This window comes from Mugil cephalus, chromosome 1, assembly GCF_022458985.1.
Source record: "Mugil cephalus isolate CIBA_MC_2020 chromosome 1, CIBA_Mcephalus_1.1, whole genome shotgun sequence".
Lineage (NCBI taxonomy): Eukaryota > Metazoa > Chordata > Actinopteri > Mugiliformes > Mugilidae > Mugil > Mugil cephalus.
The window spans coordinates 27,956,963-27,979,708 of record NC_061770.1 but is presented as its reverse complement, the minus strand read 5'-3'; the positions used below and the strand labels follow the sequence as shown (position 1 = coordinate 27,979,708).

Genomic DNA, 22,746 nt, shown 5'->3' with positions numbered 1-22,746 from the left:
CCCCATTCTAGTCTAGAACCTCTAGGAACCACAGGTAGACCTTTGTCCCATGAGGTCTTGAAGGGTTAGGGTGTGTAAACCTTGGAGGACAGTGGTCCAGCCTGGACCTGGACACTAATGCATCACTCTGAGACATGTTGACCAGTCCTGGTCCATTGAAGGACAGATCCTGGTTTCTTTCAGGAGGACTGGGGGCTAGGGGGTGGCATACGTTCACATGGTTATTATTCAACTGAGGAGAAGCTGCTGGACTCTGATATTCTGGTCTTAAACTCAGATGTCGTCATTATCAGGTAACAAGGTCATCTTCTCATGACAGACTCTGAACCGAAGCCAAAGTTTCTCCTGAACTCTAAACAGGATTAGACCAAAGCCTCTCTCTTCCCTGCTCATCCTGACATCAGCACATTCTGCAGCTCGTCCATGATTCAGTGCTCACAGGATTCTCCGTTGACTGGAGCTGGACGTTCTGCTTTTGACAGATGAAGCTCTGAGACAAAGGTAAACCATTTTTGAATCAATTTCAGGGTAAAATAGATCATTCATAGCTTCAGTCAAGTCGTACTAACTCATCACCAAAGAGGTGAAAACCTGCTCAGGGTGAAGTTGTGTTGTGTGTTTGTCAGCTGAGCAGCAGGTAGAAACAGCTGACGTGACTCTTTATTTATGACCTTAAGAATGTAGTTATTTGGTGATTTAAACACATTTCTACTATCAGTCAGATCATGAGCAGCTTTAAGAGCAGGTGAGGCTATAGAATGACATCATCACACATGTGTGATGTCATCACGGGACAAAGGTGTCCTCAGAGTGGCAACGACGGTCAGTCCGCATGTTAATAGTGTTAAAAGTGTTGCTATACTTAGTGCTCTTTAGCATTAGCATTAACATGAAGACTTAAAGGTCAGAGGTCACAGCAGTCAGGGTAGTTCACTCTGTAAGTACAGTTAGACAACATGGCTGAAGATAATATTACCCAGAAGACACTAAAGTTAGCACAGAGAGACAGACATTCATAAATATTTGACAGGATGAGGCGACAGATAGTGATCCTTGGCTGATGTCTAAAGGTGTGTTTCATTGAATGCCCTAACCCTGTACCTGTACCTTTCACCTGTGGTTAGAGTTACCTCCACACAGTCCCATTAAAGTTGAGTGTCATCGAAGGGTCGGGGTTTTGCTCGTCTCCATTCTTGTACCGATGGAATTAGTTCAGGTGATGAAGTTGGTGATGATGGTTTGAATGATTGACTGGGGCTCAGAGTGCGACGACACATGGCTCCACTTGTTTCAGCAGGTTAGGTTTTCAGGCTTTGATGCTTGAAATGTGATCGGTTTAGATGCTTTTCATGGTTATTGTTGATGACCTTCATCAGTGTAACTTTTCTTAAATGACATTCTGAAACCAAAACAGACTTGATTGGTCATAAATGTGTGACGTATGATGAATGTCCAGTTGTGTTCAGTGTGTTCATGCGATATAACCTCAAGCTGACCAGCGACGACTCTCCAGCAGGTTTTCAAGATGCAGCTTCCCTGGTTGCTGCTGGTGTGCCTCTGGTTCGTAGGCATTACTCATGTTTGGACAGCAACCTTCAAGCTGGCTCTGATTGGCCCATGGTCATGTGACCCAATGTTCTCGCGGGCAATGCCGTCGGCGGCGGCTAACCTGGCGTTGTCACGGTTACGGAGCGACAGTGGTCTGAGCCGAGGATACTGGTACGACGTGAAGCTGTTAGACGAGCACTGCTCCACTTCCAAAGGTTTGTTAACAATCAGTCACATTTAAGTAAAACTACTTTTAAACTGAGTTTTATATTTAAACGTTTATTACACTGGTAACAGGCTGAACAGTTTGTACTGTGTCTTCACCACTCGCTCACTGAGAACCAACTAAGGAACATGCCCCCGCTGATGTCTGATGAAGACAGGCATGTGTGACTGGTTGACACATTCAGTTTAGTCCATTCCTCCCAGCAGTAGTTAGAACCAGAGCACCCGACTCGATGATGGTGAATCCAGTCAACTTTTAGTTATGTTCTTACACGACCTGGAGGCCTGAGAATAATATGCACCGATATTTTTTAGCTTCACAGGGTTCGACTAGGCCAGTGTCTTTTAGTTATATCATTTATAACCCCATTAACAACAAGTCTTTTTCATTACAGCTCTAACAGAACTCGGGGACATGGAGGGTTATGGGCATGCCTACATTGGGCCTTTTAACCCCGCCCTCTGTCAGAGTGCATCCTTATTGGCCCAGCACTGGGAGGTGGGGCTCGCCTCTCCTGGCTGTCTGGACAAGGAATGGCCAAACCTGTCCCCCATCACCCGTCCCAGCAGCGTCCTGTTCACCGTGCTCAGGTTCTTCCGGTGGGCGCATGTCGCCATCATCTCAGGTGAGAGATGACGTCAGAGTTCAGCCATAGGTCATCATGATGGGGGCGGGGTCTTAGTGGCTTCTTCAAACTCGCTGATGGTACTCTAATGAACCATGCAGTCTGACCATTAATCTAGAAGTTTCTCTTCACTGGAGAAGCATCAGGACAGATTCCTCCAGGTTCAAGATAATTAACATGAACCTGTTAATTGGTCTTTAATGACCTCTTCATGTGGTCCGTTCCCCATAAAGGCCCAAACTCTCCATCAGTCATTCAGAGCTGAACACTTGTGACAAACTTGTACCTAATTTACCTAACTTCCCTTCAGGGATGAATAAAGTAATCTGTGTATCTATATCTATCTACCTGTACCTGTTTGTACCTACTTCATGGATCAGATTCAGTTGTCAGACGTTCTGCTAAAAATCTGTTACCATGAATGTGTTCCACCGAACTTAATATCCTTTAAATACATTTAACTCTGTAAGTTGAATGTTTATTTTCATCTCTGCTTCGTTAAAGTGAGATTGCCTGTCTTGGACTTTTAGAATCCAGAGATGCTTTATATAAATAAATAGAAAACTGTTCCAGAAAGACTCCTAACGCACAGTTCACTTTGTCCATAAAACTGAAAGCTTAGTGTTTAAATGTTGAAAGGCATTTTTACAAGACTTCTACAGACCAAAGACTAAATAGACTATATTATATATATATATAAATAGACTAAATTATAAAAACAAATACAGAGGGAAAATACTCACCTGTTGTATTCACAAAAAAAAAAAAAAAAATAGAAAGAAACCAAGGACTGTCAAATACGCTGTATAAATGAAAGTTAACTGAATATATAAATGAAATTTAACTAAATGATCAAGAGCTTTAACCCTGTAACCTCTAGATTTTCCAAATCGAGTGTCTCACTCCTTTACTTAATTGGACAGAGGACGAGTCTCACTGAAGTCTTTGTTGTCATAATAACATTCGGGCTCGTCTCTACTATGTCTCTACTATTGTCCTCCCTTGGATTTCTAGTCCTGTAGCAGATGGCAGCTCTAGTTTGTCCTAGTTTTTTACTACTATCTTTAGTCGGAAACTGTTACTGTAGCTGTTGTATTTATTGTGTAAATAGCATATTTTTTTAAATTTTTATTCTCTAAATTGTAGTGTGGAGTAAGAATATACAGACAGTACAACTTCCAATCAAGAAAGCTAATGCTAACGCTGGTTAGGAAACATCCCCACGAAGGAGGTGTGCTAGTTCTCCTAGAGAATATTCCCTCAATCTTAAATCACCTTATATTGTCCATCTTATGGACCCCTTTTGTGTTTGTAAACATGGTGACGTTTTTTTGTGGGCGGGGCTTAGCTGGAGGCAAAACAATCCACATACGTACATTAGTTAACACAGACTAGCAGTTTGTGGCGGCTTGTTGGTGGAAGACAACTATTTGACATATTATGAGCGTTAACATTACTAGTCGGGACCAGACTGTCCGACCCCCCCCCTCCCCCCCCTCAATAACACAACCGATGGAGGAAGTGATAGGATTACGTGGACATCTTCACGTGACACTACGCAAAAGATGAGGACACATGAATCCTTGCATTATGTTTGGGTTGTAACCCACACATTTACTGCACATGTTGCTCATATCTCTGGTCATTTTTCTTCCTGTTTGGTCATTAGCTCCGACTGACCTATGGGAGGGCACCGGACAAGAAGTAGCATCTGCACTCCGAGCTATGGGTCTGCCGATCGGCCCTGTTGTCACCATGGAGACAGTGAACAGGGCTGGGGCTCAGGAGGCGCTGAAAAGGATCAGAGAGGCCGACAAAGTCAAAGGTCAGAGCCGAGAGGCATGTGTTGTATCCTGATCCACCAGAGAGGGAACTGGTTATGTCTCACTATTGTGTAGAAAGAGTTCAGAGTTTCAGGATCAGCAGATTATGTCATTTAAATTATTAATTAATTAATTCAGCCAATGGTTAAATAATAATAATGTTTAAGTATATGTCACATCACCAGCTTCAGGTCCACTGCTTCTTATTCTGGATCTGCAGCTGCTAAAATGAAATGTGACGAAGAGACTTTACTTTTTACATTTAAAAGTGCTGAACTGATAACTGGCTTCTCACCTGTTTCAGTAGTTTATCCCGTCCTTTATACTGTAAAGCCGAGGTCATGTCAGGAAGCTACAGTTGTTAGCTTGTGCTCTAGTTCCATCTGGTGGCTGATGGTGGTTATGCTACATGAGTGAAAGCACAAACACAGACTCTTTACTCTAAGTTAAGCCACTGAATTTACCCATCGACTGAGTCAGTGTTGCAACATCTGCTCCCTTTTAGAGACTTTGAATGAGTTGACACTGAGTCAGTAGAGCCTCGAATCAAATGTCAGAAGAGATTCATTTTAGATTGAAGTAGATTCTATACATTCAAGACTCTGTTTCATATGTAATACTAGTAGCCTACTAACTAAATGTTGGCCATTTGGTAATATTTTGATGTTAATGAGTTTCAGTTTATCAGCTGGTTCATTTATTCAAAGACTTTTTATTTCTTCTTCAGTTGTCATCATGTGCATGAGTTCAATGCTGATTGGTGGAGAGGATCAGAGGGAGCTCCTGTTGGCTGCTCTGGACATGGGGATGGTATCTGATGGTTATGTGTTCATTCCCTATGACACCCTCCTATACGCCATGCCGCACCAGGTATCTGATCATTTTAAAGTGGATTATTCAGTTCTGTGAAAATGTTCCATCATTGACCAACATCACTGAGCCGGTGAATATTTCAGGTTCTCACGGGAAATTTCCTAATTTTACATAAACTGCAATAAACTATATCAATGCTGAGTTTTGATTGGTTCCCTCACCCTTCTCTGTCCAATCAGGACACAAGATTTCACCAGCTGACCAATAGCACGCAGCTTCGTCACGCCTACAGCGCTGTCTTGACTGTTACCATGGCATCCGACCAAAGTTTCTACGAAGCTTTTCGCCAGGCTCAAATCAGCCGAGAGATTCGTTCTGCTATCTCTGCTACAGAGGTGAACAGAGAAACAATAACCAACACACAAATATGAAGCTAGATCTGACTTAAATAAATAAATAAATCATATCTAAGGCATGTGCTTTCTGTCCACAGGTGTCTCCACTGTTTGGGACCATCTTTAACATGGTATACTTCGTTGCTAAGGCTGTGGAAGAACGTCGTGAGGCAGGCGGTGGGCACTGGGTGACAGGAAATCAGCTCATCCAATCGGACGGAGGCTTTGATTTCCAGGGCTTTAATCAGGTCAGACTTTTTATTATTTAACTACACGTATGTTTAATCAAACGGAGACCCAGTAAGCACAGGTCAGCTGACTCTTAATGGACATGAAAATCTCTGTTTGTGGCGATGTGATGGAGTTAATTTTTCAAAATCATTCATATTAGTTAGAAGAAACGTATTATTCCAGTTCATAATTAAACTTCCTCTTCCTCTATGTCTGTGAAAGTTCTTAGTCATCCATCCCGATATCTCATTTTCTCTCTTGTTTTTTTAATTTTAATTTTATTTTAATTCCCTCAGGTGTTGTATGGAGGTAGAGAGGGGCGTGGCCTACAAGCCAGGTATGTGGTGCTGACCAGTGATGGCGACCGCCTCGTTCCAACACACTCTCTTGCTCCGACTCATGCTGGCGGGACAATTGGAGGTTTAAAACCACTGAGGCACTCCATCGTCTTCCCTGGAGGAAAACCCCCCACAGCCAGCTTTTGTTGGTTCGATCCAGAAGAAGCTTGTGGTGGGGGTGTGTTCACTGACCTACTGTGATGCTCTATTGGTTTAGGTTGTTGTGGGAGTAGGCCAGTTGCCTGTGCCCCTACAGTCTTAATGAGTAAAGTATTAGCAGGAAATGAAGCATTTGATCTGAAGGTGTTTTCATTTTCTAAATTTATTTCCTGTGTTCATCTGCAGGTAATGACCCAGTGACAATGCTCTTCATCGTCCTGCTGCTGTGTGCTGTGATCCTAGTGTTTGTCTTTTGGATCAGGTCAACACATACACAAACACACACATCTCTAACCAAGAGGTGGTAAATTCCACATAAAGGCCAAAAACAGTAACCCTAAATATGATAAACAACTAAAATAATAAAATGTTTTAAGATGCTCCAGATACCTATGACCATTCCAGGAATACACAGAGTCTGTAACAGGCATTAATTATTGATTGATTCAGATCATTTATAGATAAAATGTGTCTTCATCTAGAATGATTGATATTGTTGCTGATAGTTGTGTTTGCATACAGGAAGTACAAGAAAGCAGCAAACGTAACCAAACTGATCCTGACTCTGGACGACGTCGCCTTCATCGATACTCAAGTCAGCAGGAAGGTCAGGAAGTGTTTTTACTTGACGATGTACTGGTGAGAAGCGTTTACTCTGGTGCCAGTGCTGGAAACTACTCACTAGTAATGACCGTTTAACTGTCTGTGGATTATAAATAGATTATATATAATAGATTATATGACGGTGGATTTAGTGGCTGTTGTTTTTGTAGAAACTGAATGACGACTCGATCATGAGGAGCATTGTGGAAATTAAAACTCCTTTATGCTCAGTGGCTCGAAGTTATATCCTGACAACACCAGAGAGCTCCAACGTTGGAATACTGGAGGTACACCTACACCTTTAGATTTACATCCTTACCTGTGTGATCAGCTGATTGGTCCCCTGTCCCATCACACTGACTCTTTGCTCTGATTGGTTGTGCTGTTGCTAGGGTGACTGGGTTTGGCTGAAGAAGATTCCTGTTGGAAACACAGTAACAGCTGTCAGTAAAAACACCCAGAGTCTGTTCAGCCAGGTACGATGAGCAGCAGAGCCGTGGTTTTCATATCATGAACTCAACAGTCTTCTATGTAACTGATACTGTAACCACATCTTTTCCGCATGCTGTCTACATTTGTGTTTTGTAGTTGCGGGAGATGCGTCACGAGAACCTGAACCTGTACCTTGGTCTGTTTTTGGATTCGGGAATCTTTGCTCTGGTGGTTGAACACTGTCCCAGAGGAAGTCTGGCAGATCTGTTGGCTGACAGCAACATGAGGCTGGACTGGATGTTTAAATCCTCCCTTCTCACAGACCTCATCAAAGTACTGCTACTTATTATTATTGTAAAAAGCAAACAGTAAACAGCAGTGAACTATCCAGACATTAAAGCTATGTTAAAACCATGTCAGTGTTGTTCCATGGTCTGACTCTAGTTTCTCTGCTAATCTCTTAATCTTCTTTGAACAACACCTCATCCCACTTTGAAATTTAAAGTTGAAGGGTTAAAGGTTCAAAGCTAAAATGTTACACATTAAGTTTCACCACCTAAAGTTGACTTAAACTTTCATGTGTCATTTAATTGAAGTGTTTTTTATTCTGATGACATGTTTGTTTGTTTGTGTTTCAGGGGATGAAGTACCTTCATCTTCGAGGTTTGAGTCATGGACGTCTGAAGTCCACAAACTGTTTAGTGGATGGACGTTTTGTTCTTAAAATTACAGACTATGGATTTCCCATGCTCCTTCACTCCGAGAGCATCAACCTTCCTGAGGACGCCCACGGTAAATGTGTAAATCTGTTGTTGTCGATTCATATAAATGTTACTGCAGCACAACACCAGAAATGACAAACGTCTTAAGTAGGGAGTCCAACGCTGCCTGTCTTACTCAGAGCTGCTGTGGACGGCCCCGGAGCTTTTAAGGAATCCGGTCCGAGGAGGCTCATTTGCTGGAGATGTATTCAGTTTCTCCATCATCATACAGGAAGTGATCTCGCGAACAATGCCATACGCCATGATGGACATGCCGGCCCACGGTGAGACAGGATCTGGTTCAGAATGAGCTATGTGTGTGTGAAGCAGCTTTGTGCTCTCTTAATTTCTGGTGTTTGTCTCTCAGAGATTGTCGAACGTCTGAAGCGGCCACCTCCTCTCTGCAGGCCGGTGGTTTCAGTGGACGAAGCTCCGACTGAGTGTCTCAATCTGATGAACGACTGCTGGAATGAAGATCCAAATAAGAGGCCCAACTTTGACGACATTTTCAAACAGGTGAGGCCAGTTTAAGTGGCGCCGCCTGCTGGTTGATGTGAGGATCTTGAGTGTCTGGAGAGTTTATTTTTCCATTTTACGTCGCCAACCTTTTCAATTCAATTCAATTCAGTTCAATTCAGTTTTATTTATATAGCGCCAATAACAACACAAATCGTCTCAGGACGCTTCACAAAAACACAAAACCAGCCTCCAGAGCAGCCTGAGGGAAAAACTCCCTTTAACAGGAAGAAACCTGGAGCAGAACCAGCTCATATGGAGGAACCATCTGCTGAAGACCAGCCGGGTAGAACCAGAGAAGATAGAGAGAGAAGAAGAACAGGAGAAACAAGATAAAATAACATCTGTTGTAGATATAAACCAAATCAAGTTTAAGGAAACATGTAGGATCTAGTAATATAACACATAGCTGATGATCTGTGACAGTTTGTGAGTATAACAGGAATCATGGGCAGGTTGGTGAATAGTTCATCTAGGTATGAGTGGACACCTGGAGGAGGACATGAAGACTGGGACAGATGTAGTTTATGGAGCTCCACAGGTCTGATACACAGACTCCAGACCATGAAGACTGGGCTGGTTGATGAGGCCACGGCAGCAGATGTAGCTTAGAACTCCACAGGTCAGATATTCATCACTCCAGACCAGAGACCCTCACAAGAAGATGGAGGGAGAGAGGGAGACACAGTGGTTAGTAAATTAGAAGAGATAGAAAATAAAATGATAAGATATTAGAGGACAGGAGCCAGAGAAGAAAGAGGAGAGGACATGTCCTCAGTGCATCGTCCCCCTGCAGCCTAGGCCTATAGCAGCATCACTAAGGGATGGTTAAGTCTAGCTCTAACTATAAGCTTTGTCTAAAAGGAAAGTCTTAGTCCTGACCTTAAACGTAGAGACTGTGTCTGCCTCCAGAACCCAAACTGGGAGCTGGTTCCACAGGAGAGGAGCCTGATAGCTGAAGGTTCTACCTCCCATTCTACTTTTAGAACCTCTAGGAACCACAAGCAGACCTGCACTTAGAGATGGTAGTGATCTGTTGGGACAGTCTGGTTCTATGAGGTCTTTCAGATATGATGGAGCTCGGCCTTTCAGGGCCTTGTATGTAAGGAGGAGGATTTTAAATTCAATTCTAGATTTTAAAGGGAGCCAATGAAGAGAAGCTAATACTGGAGTAATATGATCTCTCTTGCTAATTCCTGTCAGTGCTCTTGCTGCAGCGTTTTGAATCAGTTGGAGGCTTTTTAAAGAGTATTTGGAGCCAGACAGTAACGAGTTACAATAATCCAGCCTGGAAGACACAAATGCATGAACTAGTTTTTCCGCATCACTCTGAGAAAGGATGTTCCTAATGTTGATGATATTACGAAGGTGAAAGAAAGCAGTCCTGGTCACCTGCTTTATGTGAGAATTAAAGGACATATCCTGGTCAAATATAACACCAAGGTTTTTCACAGTAGTACTGGAGGCCAAGGTAATGCCATCCAACAAAAGCAGGTGATTAGATAATGAATCTCTGACATGTTTAGAGACAAATACGATAACTTCTGTTTTGTCTGAGTTTAAAAGTAGAAAATTACAGGTCATCCAAGCCTTTATGTCTTTAAGGTGCTTGGAGTTTAACCAGTGGATTAGTTTCATCTGGTTTCATGGATAAATATAGCTGGGTATCATCTGCATAGCAATGGAAGTTTATGCCGTGCTTTCTAATAATATTGCCTAAGGGAAGCATGTATAATGTGAGTAAAATTGGTCCTAGCACAGAACCCTGAGGAACTCCATAGCTTACTTTGGTATATATAGAAGAGTTTTTGTTTACATGGACAAACTGGAATCTGTCAGACAGATATGATTCAAACCAGTCTAGTGCAGTTCCTGTAATATTGATCACACTTTCAAGTCTCTGTAGTAGAATATTGTGATCAATAGTGTCAAATGCAGCACTGAGATCTAGCAGGACAAGTATAGAGACAAGTCCATCGTCTGAAGCCATAAGGAGATCATTGGTAACTTTAACCAGAGCTGTTTCTGTGCTATGATGAGCTCTAAAACCTGACTGAAACTCTTCAAACAAACCATTCCTGTTCAAATGATCAACCAACTGATTGACAACAACCCTTTCTAAAACTTTAGAGATAAAAGGAAGGTTGGAAATTGGCCTATAGTTGGCTAAAACATCTGGGTCAAGAGTGGGTTTTTTAAGTAATGGTTTAATTACAGCAGTTTTAAAAGGCTGGGGCACATATCCTGTTAATAAAGATAAGTTTATCTGATTTAATATGGAGGTGTTAATTAATGGAAAAACCTCCTGAGCAACTTAGTCGGGACGGTGTCTTGAAGACTAGTTGATGGTTTAGATGCTGTAATAACTGAAGTGAGCTCAGGAAGATCAATTAGGGAGAAAGAATCCAAATACTGACTCGGTCCTACAGAGGTTTCTAATGACACTGTACTTACATCTTTGACAGATGGAAGGATGCTATGAATTTTATCTCTAATGCAACAATTTTATCAGTGAAGAAGCTCATGAAGTCATTACTGCTGAGGTCTGAAGGAATAGATGCTTAACAGAGCTGTGACTCTTTGTCAGCCTGGCTACAGCTGAAAAGAAATCTGGGCTTGTTCTTGTTTTCTTCTATTAATGAAGAATAATACGCTGTTCTAATCTTACGGAGAGTTTTTTATAAGTTGTTAAACTATCTTTCCAGGCTATGTGAGCTTCTTCAGAACTAGTGGAATGACAAATTCTTTCCAGCTTTGAACTGTTCCACTGTGAATTATACCATGGAGCTGCCCTCCTTCCATTTACCACCTTCTTTTTAAGAGGAGCAACTAGATTCACAGTTGTACTAAGAGATGCTGTCGTGCTGTCAACAAAATAATCTATTTGTGATGGAGTTAGATTGTGGTTTCTCACATCCACATCACTAACATAAGGCACTGAGGTAAATACTGAAGGTATTAATTCCTTATATCTAGTCACAGCATCATCAGATAAGTGTCGACCATAACGAAATGTCTTTACAATTTCTGTGTAATTACTTATAGTAAATTCAAATGTTAAAGAGAATGATGGGACAATAGAGGGTTGTGAGAATATACGGTTAGACCTTCAGTTTCTATGCCATAAGTTAGTACAAGATCTAAGGTGTGATTGAAACAGTGAGTTGAACCATTTACATTCTGAGAAAAGCCAATTGAGTCTAATAATGACATAAACGAAGAGCTAAGACTGTCACTGCCAACATCAACATGGATGTTAAAGTCACCTGTTAAAGTCATGACTTTATCTGTTCTAAGCACTAAATCACAGAGAAACTCAGAGAATTCAGCTAAAACTCAGAGTAAGGATCAGGTGGGCGATACACCACAACAAAGAGAACTGGTTTTTGTGTTTTCCAGTCTGGATGAGCAAGACTAAGAGTAAGTAAAGCTTAGCTTAGGTCTAGGATTAATACATAAATCAGAGAGGAAGATTGCTGCCACTCCTCCTATACATATGGTCACTGGTCAGATTGTGCAGGGGACCAGAGAAAACTACTGAGTCCAACATAGTTTTAGCAAACTTACACACCGATTCAACATTAAGTTTAGTGACCTCCGATTGGCGTAACCGTTGGTCATTACTGCCGATGTGAATAACAATCGTTCCATACTTAGCATTAGCATTAGCCTTAGCCTTAGCCTTAGCCAGCAGTTTGAGATAAGATTTGGTGTCGCCCGCTCTGGCCCCTGGAATGCATCTAACTATGGTCGCTGGTTTCTCTAACTTCACGTTCCACAAAATCGAGTCGCCAATTACCAGAGTTGGCTTCTCAGCGGGTGTGTCGCCGAGTGGGGAAAATCTGTTAGAAACGTGAAGCGGTTGGTGGTGCTCCGTGGGCCGGGTAACACTATGCTTCCTTCCTACCGTCACCCAGCCGCCCTGGTTTCCCGGCTGCTCGGGAGCTGCAGGGGGACAGCTAGCAGAAGCTATGCTAACGGGGGCTGCAGGGGGACAGCTAGCAGGAGCTATGCTAACGGGAGCTGCACGGGGACTGCTAGCAGGAGCTATGCTAACAGGAGCTGCAGGGGCACAGCTAACAGGAGCTATGCTAATGGAAGCTGCAGGGGGACATCTTGCAGGAGCTATGCTAACGTGAGCTGCACGGGGACAGCTAGCAGGAGCTATGCTAACTGGAGCTGCGCTCGGTCGGCCCACACCGGCTACAGGGAGCTGGCTAGCTATTGGGTTTTGTATGGTGCGGAGCCGTGCTTCCATTTCAGAGAGCCCCGCCTCCAAAGCTACAAATAAACTACATTTATTACAGGAACCATTACCACTAAAGGAGGCAGAGGAGGAGCTAAACATGTGGTACGACGAGCAGGAGAGAGAAGGAGAAGCAGAGGGAGAGAAAGTAGCCATAGTTAACCGCCAAATACACCAAAGCTGATTAAACTGAGAAGAAACGTGAGATTAACAAGTTGCTACAGAGGACAGGTGGTTGGGTAAACTCAAAACACGAGTTTCATCACTTATACAGAACATGTTTAACGGAGCTAAAACAGTGGGAGTGCACACAGCAGTGGTGCAGAATCGGGAAGTGATGCAAAACGCTTACTCATGTGACGAATGTAGGAACTTTTCAGATGTTTAATTTGAGTATATCTGAACGGTGTATTTACAGTTTCGGGGCATTAACAGAGGGAAGAGGGCAAACATCATCGACTCCATGTTGCGGATGTTGGAGCAGTACAGTTCAAACCTGGAGGATCTGATCAGAGAACGGACAGATGAGCTGGAGGTTGAGAGAAACAAGACAGAGAAGCTGATTGGACAACTCCTGCCAAAGTAAGACTCAGGACTTTAAAGTCGTAAAGCTGAATTAATGAAATACAGGGACACTTTATGGTCTCTGGCTGAAACCCATGCAAAAGCAGCATTTGATGATCACATGATTTATAAACACAGTGATTTTTTAATAATAAAATTGGAAATGTGTATTTAGAGACTTTGGTGACATTTTTCCAGAACACAGGTTTTTCTCTTCAGAACTGTTGTGTGTCATGACAAAATGGGAGAGCGTGAACCCAAGCGCAGGACTCAGATGTTCAGGCTCAACAGAAGTTTTAATAACAAAATACTGGCAACTGGAAGAACTGGCATAAAATGGTAGAGTGGAGAGTCCTTAAGTATAGTTCAACATAGCGAGAGATGTGAAACAGGTGGGAAGGCAGCCCAGCCCCAGCGTAGCAATCAGCAGCTCATTCCACACACCTGAGGTGAGAAAAGCAGACATGAAAGTAAACCAAAAGAGGGCAACAAGTCACCTCCTAACAAGACCAATGCATCAGTGTTTAAAACAACTCAGAGGCTTGATGAAGCAGGAAAGATGCACTTTGTTCCCACATGTTGATTCATGTTTGTTTCAGGTCTGTAGCTCAGTCACTGAAGAAAGGGAAGCCGGTCCAACCCGAACATTATTCAGACTCCACTCTTTACTTCAGTGACATCGTCGGATTTACCACAATCTCAGCTCTCAGTGAACCCATCGAGGTACAAACTCTACCAACACATGCTCGTATAAGTCACATTTCACTTTCTAACTCGGGGTGTTCAGTATGTGGATCACCATGGCAGTACAGGTAGACTGTGGGTCATTCACCATTCAAAAGAGATGTTGCAGATTTAACTGAGCTGATAGTCCAGATCCTCCTGGTGGATGATTAGTTCATGGTGATTATCTTTATGCTGGTATTCAACAAGTTATTTATCAGAAGCTTCTCATTTCTTCACCAACCATGTGTAAAGACACATCCTGTAAACTCAGCCTAGTGCTACTTATAAATATACATCATTATTATGGTTTCACATTCAATGTTAAAAGGCATCGGCATATCTTAGTGGTTAATGTTAAATATTTAAATGTAGTAGGGACAGTGAAACACCAAGCTATGTGATGGCATACATAACACAAAACATACACAATAGTGAGATGTCTAACCCTGATGAGAAGCACACAACTTATTAATGTCATCTGTCTCCTTAAAAGTGAATCCAAACTCACGTCTTATCAGCAGGTGGTTCTTCGCCATTGGTCGCCTGTGGTTTGTGAGCTGTGTTTGTGGGTGTTTTTGTTCAAGTAACAAACTGATCCACTCATAGTTTGCTGATGGGAGCGAGTTGTGTGTTGTTAGCATTACTGTTAGCTTCTAAACTGCTAATATTGAAACCTCTGGGATTTCACCTGGGGACTGAACAGGCTCTCGGCCAATCACAGGGAACATTACAGAGTCAGAGTGTAATACTGTGTGTGTGTATATATACACTACCAGTCAAAAGTTTGGACACATCTTCTCTTTAAGTTTACTACAGAATGTGTTTTTGTTTTTTCTGTTTAATGTAGATAGATCATTTTGACTGGGTCATTGTAGAAGTCACTCACAGACCAGGCTGAGGTTCGGGTTCGGTTATGTCTAACTACTCTATGTGGTGTCAGGTGGTGGACCTGCTGAATGACCTTTACACCATGTTTGATGCCATCATCGCTACTCATGACGTCTACAAGGTAAAGAACCTCCACCTTCAACCACTTCATCGTTGTAATGCAGTAATTTAGTAATTGACCATCAACATATTCTGATACCAGCTGTTCCTTGTGGGTTTGAAGGTAGAAACCATTGGAGATGCGTACATGGTGGCTTCAGGGGTCCCCAACAGAAATGGGAATCGTCACGCTGCTGAAGTGGCAAACATGTCTCTGGACATCCTGCACTCGATCGGAGCCTTTAAGATCAAACACATGCCTGAGATTAAAGTCAAGATACGAATCGGACTTCACTCTGGTACACACACACTAACACACCTTAACACTAGGGATGTCGATATTGGCCTATTTTTGTAATATCTGTTCATATCGTTATCAGTTTTACCACTGATAATGAAACAGATAAAACAGGTAACAAAAAACAACAACAACAAAAACACCTGCATATATCGTTATACCATATTGGTTGATATCAGTATTGGAAATTAAGAACTGGGACAATATCAGACATCCCTATTTAACACAGTAACACTATGATACACACATGTCCTTGCTACACATAATGTACTGATCAAACTGCTGTTTAGATACCAAGGGGCCAATTACTATCATCTCAGGTTTATCAGAGTTTAATAGCAAAAAGCTGATGAATAACCAGGACGTCAGTCAGACAAGCTGAGTCTGTCAGTATCTGACCTTCTACTGTCATGGTTTTGTGTCCTTGTCCTTTATTTGTGCATGTTTCTGGATTTCCTGTTTTATTTTGTTAAGTTTCTGGATTTCTGGATAAACATGCAAAAATTATATAAACTAAAGTGTATTTTTAAAAACCAAATTTCTTTGTCCCCGTCTGTCTCTGTCTCCACCTGTCCCTGTGTCCTCAGGTGCGGTGGTAGCAGGTGTGGTGGGCCTGACCATGCCCAGGTATTGTCTGTTTGGAGACACAGTGACCACGGCGTCTCACATGGAAGCCAGCGGGCTGCGTGAGTAAAACCAGAATCAGCAAAATAATTTGTCTCTTGTGTTCAGGAGTAATGACGGAGTAGCACAGGGTATCTGCAGGTAGTAAGAGGTAGTAAATTCAGCTCTATGATTCCTGTGTAAACCAAACCCTGCAGCAGGTTGTATGTTTGTGCTCTGCAGCCTACAGAATCCACATCAGTCTGAGTACAGTCAAGGTCCTGACCAGTCTCAAACTGGGCTACCACATTGATACCAGGAAGACCGAGGTATGTTCACATTCTCAAACCAGCATTTCATTCTAAGTAACCGATTTATAAGATGGACTCACAATGCCTTTACAGTTTACTTTTGAGAGACGAAAACATCTGTGTGTGCCTGGTTGTTTTGTTTATTTATTTTTTTTGTCTGCATTTGTCTGCATAGTTGAACACCACAGGGTGTCAACATTATATGAGGGTGATGCAGTTATATGCAGTTCATTGCGTGAGTGTGACCATCACCAGCCTCCCTGGGAACTGTCCTGTTGATCTTTGAGTGTAGTGACCTTGTGTGGCAGGGAGGGCAGAGCTAGACCTCAGTGAATAGAGGGGAGAACAAAAGACAGAAAAGATGTAGAAGGATGGACAGAGGAGGAGAGGCATGTGGTGCTGGTAGGAACTAGTGGTGTGTAGGGTTCTGTGCTTCCCAGTGTTGGACACGTTACTTTAAAAAAGTAATTATTTACGGTTACTAATTGCTTCTCCCAAAAAGTAACTGAGTCAGTAACTGAATTACTCCCCTATAAAAGTAACTAGTTACCAGGGAAAGTAACTATTGTGTTCCTCTTGTTCTTGTTAAGTGTAAATGTGTCTAATGTGTGTTTTCTTCTCAGCAGGTTTCAGCCAGTTGCATAGAGTAGATATATGTATATATTTATTTACTGCCCCTCAGACTCCAACTGGTCGACATAAACCGCTTTCACATCCAAAGTCCCGGGTCGGACCTCCCGTTGTGAGAGCTGCTGCCTGTTTGTTCTTCCCTCATACGTCATCGGTACATTTCAGATAACTTTCCAGTTTTATGATCAGAAGAATGGACCGGTCAAACCCCCGCTCTTTCTAAAGGCTGATATTAGCATAAATCACTGTGTCCTGTACAGAGCCCGATATCTGCCACCTAATCTCCTCTTTTACTCGGATGCAGAGCGCTGCCATGATGGTTAAAGTGGGAGATCACTATACAAGCTGGATAGAAACAGTCACTGTTCATCTATGCGCTTCCATTAACGATTGTGATTTGTTTGATTTATAAAAAAAAAAAGAAAAGAAACAACAATCTGTGCCGTTCAGAGATCAGTCTTTATGGGAGATCAAAACTTGTTTTTGAGCTGAAGCTTCTACAATGATCCAGTCCGTCAGGCTGAATGTAACAGGCAGATATATCAGCATCAGAGAGAAAAACCCGGTTCGACTCAGTCCAACCAGTGACGGCTGCAGCTTTTCCTCAACATTCGGCATTGCTGCAGCTTCCCTCTGCTAGTTGGGTGTGGGTGTGATTTGTGTATAAACTGAACACTGCCTGTGACTGGTTTATCATGAAAGCCTACTGCACCTTAGCCAATCACCATCACCTTTACGGTTGTTTCGCCCCTCCCTCCTCTCGCCAAAAAAAAAAAAGCTTTGCGACTCCCGTGGCTGAGAACCAAGTAACGCGCCCCATTTGGGGTGGAAACAGTAATTAGTTAGGTTACCTCATTACTGGAAAAAGTAAAGCCGTTTAATTAAATGCCATTACTCCCATCACCGGTGCTTCCCAAGTCACCTCACTCAGGTTTGAGTGAGACCATTACCAGGCCCCAGAGTCAGGTCAGAAGCCCCAGCCCCCGAGAACCTCCACCCCAGTGTGGGGCGCATGGGTAACAAGACCAGAGAACCACCGTAGCCACGGGGCACGCCAGCCCCAAGTGCAGATGGCGAGAGACGACCAACACCCCCAGACCGACCAAGCGAGCAGGAGCTGGTGCAGGCCAGAGCAGCCCCCTACACCCCCACACCCCCCAGCCACCGCAGCCTGCTTTAAGCGCGCATCCCCGTGTGTGTGTGGGTAGTGTGTCTGTGCGTGTGTGTGTGGGTGAGGAGGGCGCGCTTGCGGGTGCATGTGTGTATACACTGTGTTCCAAATTATTTTGCAAATGGTATTTTTCTCAGATTTTCCTAAATAGTCAATGCAAATGACAGTGAGCATAATTTTCGTGTCATCAACCGTTAGTTTAATGAATTGTAATGGTATTGAACAAACCTCCCAATGACAACAGTGTTTTTCAAGAATAAAAAACTTAAAATGCACTGTTCCAAATTATTACGTACAACAGTTTTATAACATTTTGCAGGTTGTTAAGAACTGAAAATGCTCATCTTTTGAATTTGCAGCATTAGGGGGTCATATTTACTGAAATCAAAATATATCTCAATCAAAAACATCTTAACATGTCAAGTTACATTTTAACAATAGGACCTGTTATTTGATAGCAGCTTCACAATTCCTGCATCCATCAACCTTGCGAGTTTTTGGAGGGTTTCTGCTTGAATTTCTTTGCAGGTTGTCAGAATAGCCTCCCAGAGCTGCTGTTTGGATGTGAACTGCCTCCCACCATCATAGATCTTTTGCTTGAGGATGCTCCAAAGGTTCTCAATAGGGTTGAGGTCAGGGGAAGACGGGGGCCACACCATGAGTTTCTCTCTTTTTATTCCCATAGTAGCCAATGACGCATCACGAGATGATGCATTGTCATGCATGAAGATGATTTTGTTACGGAAAGTACAGTTCTTCTTTTTGTACCATGGAAGAAAGTGGTCAGTCAGAAACTCCACATACTTTACAGAGGTAATTTTCACACCTTCAGGGACCCTAAAGGGGCCGACCAGCTCTCTCCCCATGATTCCTGCCCAAAACGTGAATCTGCCACCTCCTTGCTGACGTAGTAGCCTTGTTGGGACATGATGGCCATCCATCAACCATCCACTACTCCATCCATATGGACCATCCAGGGATGCGCATCATTCATCAGTGAACAAGACTGTTTGAAAATTAATCTTCATGTATTTCTGGGCCCACTGCAGCCGTTTCTGCTTGTGAGCATTGTTTAGGGGTGGCTGAAGAGAAGGCTTATGCATAACTGCAAGCCTCTGGAGGATCATGTGGTCCTTATAGCTTCATCGACCTACAACCTCCAGCTCTTAGGTTCACAGCATCAGGTCATGGTCCTCAGTCAGAAAAGGGTGGACTACCGACTCTGGGTCAGGGAGAAAGTCCTGCCTCAAGTGGAAGAGTTAAATTATCTCGGGATCTTGTTCAGGAGTGAGAGAGAGCTAAGCTTAAAGGAGAAGCTCTCAGTTTACGGGTTGCTCTGCATTCCAACCTTCATCTGTGGTCATGAACTCTGAGTAATGACCCAAAACAAGACCCATACAAGCGGTTGAAATGAGTTTCCTTCGCAGGATGGCTGGACTCAGCCTTGGAGATAGGGTAAGGAGCTCAAAACAGAACCACTGCTCCTCCACGTCGAGAGGAGTCTGTTGAGATGTTCCGGGCATGTCCCACCAGTAAGAGGTCTTGGGGTTGCCCGGACAAAATAGCGGGATCATATCTCTCGTCTGGCCTGGGAGCACCCGGGTATCATTCCGAAGGAGCTAGTGGAAATGGCTGGTGAGGGGGCCGTCTAAACCTCCCTGCTGAGACTGCTGCCCCCGTGACCCAGACCTGAATAAGTGGAAGAAGACAACAACTACTCCATCCAAATAAATGTAGATCTTCTAAAATCAGCACTGGGGGTGTGATTGGTCCTGAGATTGGTTCAACCTGATCACATCCTTGACCATGATGTAACTGTGATGTTTGTATGTTTCTGTTTTTTAGGTGAAGGGCACAGAAGACACCTATTGGCTAATGGGCCGAGAAGGTTTCAACAAACCTCTTCCTGTTCCTCCAGACCTTACTGGAGGGTAAGGGCCCACACAATCTAAAAAAATAGGTTTTACAGATAAATTAGCTTTGTAACACTGGGAATCTTAACGTCGGGGTCTGTGTGGGCAGGACTGTATCTCTCATGATGAATCTGTTTCAGGCGTGATGATTGACTGCTCCCAGTAACTTCCCCTTCTGCCATCATCAGACTGACCTGTCAGCTCTTAACTGTTCTTTTTTTTTTAAGTTGTCGAAACCCTTTAATTTAGCTTCAATTTAATTTGGATTTATTCTATTTGGTGAAACTCTGAAGTCTTGTACTTGTTGTACTCTTATGAAAGTAAGTCAACGTGGAAAATATGTATGATATTTGGCTGTAAAGTAGTTAATGTTTGTGGCTCCTCACCCATCCATAAATGCAGTCATGATGAGGCTCAAAAAGCTGGGTTGAGTTACTACAAACCACAGTTAAAACATGAATGAAAACAGAAGACTGATTTTCAACTCTTTAGCCTATATTCAACTGAATAAACCACAAAGATACAGTATTTAATATTCGTGTTGCTAAACTACATTGTCTTCCTGTAAATACTCATTTTGAATTTGTCCCATATGAACTTGGACGGCATGTTCAGGAGCTGAGACACTGAATGTTGAAGCCACTTTTGAAACAAATTTGTATGATTCGTTTTTGGTGAAATTTCAGCTAAAGCTTCAGTCTCTAACCCTAATCCCTACCCCTAACCTAGATTGTATGGGACATGTTTCTGAAAAATATTTGAAAGTCATTGTAGTGGTATAGTAGTATCTTTTTTTTTTTTTTTTTTTTTTAATTCAGTCACCGTACAGTAAATACAGATAGTCAGTATAAACATAAAATTACAGTGATGGTTTAAATGCCTAACCTAGACTAATTTCAAAAAAGATCATTCACGTTTGTAGCTTTTGAAAAGGGCTACAGTTGTCTTTTTTTTGCTTCATGTTTTACACAATGTCTACACTGGAATAGGTGCTTGTAAGTTTATTGACACGTCATGCGAGCGTTCATATTTTATTATGAGAGATAATGAACAAGGTAGGTAAGGTATGAATTTGCATCTTAGTACAAACCTCCTGTAACGAAGTTGGTCTGGATGTGGGGATAACACATTGTCTGTCTTTGTGTGTCTTTGTCCCTCTCTCCTCCTCAGTGCCAGTAACCATGGCATCAGTCTGGATGAGATTCCAGTTGAGAGACGGCAAAAGTTCCTGGACCGACAGAAGAAGAAATAATGCCAAGACAGAGATGTATTTAAGGAAACACACGAACACATATTCATATATAGAGATGACCACTCATTAATGGATCAACAGACACACACCTGTTGAACCAACCACAAACACATGACACACACACACACACACACACACACACACACTACCTCAAACATTTTAAGAAGTGGTGAGCATTTCAGCCAAATACATTTAAACTAATGAGAAGATAACAATGGTGGAGGAGAAGATCTCTGACCATTAGAAGATTATAGACAGATCTGATATTGTACAGTTTGTGGTGATTAAACACCAGCAGAGAGTAATTTAAACATGAATGGACAACTGAATAGTTTGAATAGACAGTGATTTTAATCATTTATATTAAACTTGTAAATGTCTGTGCCTCTCATCAGTGTATACTGCTTTATTCAGGAATGTTTTTACTGTAACAACCTTCACACTGTTATGAATCAGTGTTACATTTTGTCACCATGTTGAATGTATGAATCAATTAACACAGACCTAGTTATGTAGCTCGACAGACTGTCCCGTGTCACTGTTAGGTACTGGATGAATAAATTTTTTAAAAATGTGAGTGAATGAAATGTACTTTTGATTGTGTGGTCAGATCATTGTCTCATTAGGGTTAGGGGATTAGGGGGTTAGGGTTAGGTAAAGGGTCCGGAGTCCTTCCGGCAGAAGGACCCGGAAATGCACTGGCCATCGATCCAGGTCGTGGTCTTCCCACGTGGACTCTGGGATAACAGTGAGGTCTCATTTTTGTTGGGTTAGGAGTTAGGGTTGGGGGTTAGGGGAAATTAAACCTTTCTCGATGCCGCACCCTGGGCTGCCAAGTGACTCACCCAGTTTGGAGTAGTGCGGCAAAGGTATGGCACGGGCCGACGCATGTCACTCAGGGTCCTTCAACTATATCGTGGTCCGGAAACAGAATCGTGAAGATGAAGCGAGGCACGCGTCCAGGTCACCCCACCACCAGGTAAGTACAACTTAAAGGTAAGTGTGGTTTTAGGTTAGTGTCTATTAATCGTCCGGCTGCTGGTCAGAGAAAAGGGATAGATAAGGGGGTTAGAGGGTTAGGGGTTAGGGCCAGAGCAGGAGGGTGGTTAGGGGTTAGGGGTCAGGGTCAGGGGTTAGGGTTAGGGTTAGGGTTAGGGGAAATTAAACCTTTCTCGATGCTGCACCCTGGGCTGCCAAGTGACTCACCCAGTTTGGAGTAGTGCAGCAAAGGTATGGCACTGGCCGACGCATGTCACTCAGGGTCCTTCAACTATATTGCGGATCGGAAAAAGAATTGTGAAGATGAAGTGAGGAATGCGTCCAGGAACTCCACCCCAAAGTAGGCACATCCCAACGCAGGCACGTCAGCCCCTAACATGATAACAGTCCAACTGACGGTCAGAGATCAAAGACCCGCGCCCAAGAGAAGAGAGAAAGAGAAGAGAGACCAGTAAAAGTGAAGTAAGATCCGGGGAACAGTCCCAGGCCAGGCCCAGTGCCGTTCCAGGTCAGGCGAGCCCGAACCCCCGCCGGAAGTCCCACCGAAATAAAGACTGAGTGCGCCCGGAAGATCAA

At 42.9% G+C, this 22,746-nt stretch overlaps 1 protein-coding gene across 2 annotated transcripts; it reads left to right on the top strand.

Annotated features, from left to right (window-relative positions):
* The first annotated feature begins 342 nt into the window (after positions 1 to 342).
* On the top strand, positions 343 to 21,748 carry LOC125008502 (retinal guanylyl cyclase 2-like). 2 transcript variants are annotated; one of them, XM_047585787.1, is made up of 24 exons: positions 343 to 501; positions 1,517 to 1,763; positions 2,169 to 2,399; positions 4,069 to 4,224; positions 4,950 to 5,092; positions 5,275 to 5,430; positions 5,529 to 5,678; positions 5,958 to 6,177; positions 6,345 to 6,420; positions 6,681 to 6,765; positions 6,932 to 7,048; positions 7,154 to 7,237; positions 7,350 to 7,526; positions 7,832 to 7,985; positions 8,095 to 8,238; positions 8,322 to 8,470; positions 13,135 to 13,298; positions 13,880 to 14,003; positions 14,947 to 15,015; positions 15,118 to 15,292; positions 15,879 to 15,977; positions 16,138 to 16,223; positions 19,852 to 19,937; positions 21,090 to 21,748. In XM_047585787.1, exons 2-24 carry the CDS (start codon positions 1,526 to 1,528, stop codon positions 21,169 to 21,171), a joined length of 3,165 nt encoding a protein of 1,054 aa, XP_047441743.1. In that variant the 5' UTR covers positions 343 to 501; positions 1,517 to 1,525; the 3' UTR covers positions 21,172 to 21,748. The 2 variants fall into 2 exon arrangements, with proteins under 2 accessions (XP_047441743.1, XP_047441737.1); XM_047585781.1 differs by having other exon boundaries at positions 398 to 501; positions 1,514 to 1,763.
* The last annotated feature ends 998 nt before the right edge of the window (positions 21,749 to 22,746 follow it).

What these genes read in the sequence shown, in the direction of transcription:
- LOC125008502 (XM_047585787.1), top strand. Translation starts at nt 1,526, where the DNA reads ATGCAGCTTCCCTGGTTGCTGCTGGTGTGCCTCTGGTTCGTAGGCATT. An exon ending in AGAGGCCGACAAAGTCAAAG is followed by an intron (nt 4,225 to 4,949) that starts GTCAGAGCCGAG and finishes TTTCTTCTTCAG; the next exon opens with TTGTCATCATGTGCATGAGT. An exon ending in AGAAGAAGCTTGTGGTGGGG is followed by an intron (nt 6,178 to 6,344) that starts GTGTGTTCACTG and finishes GTTCATCTGCAG; the next exon opens with GTAATGACCCAGTGACAATG.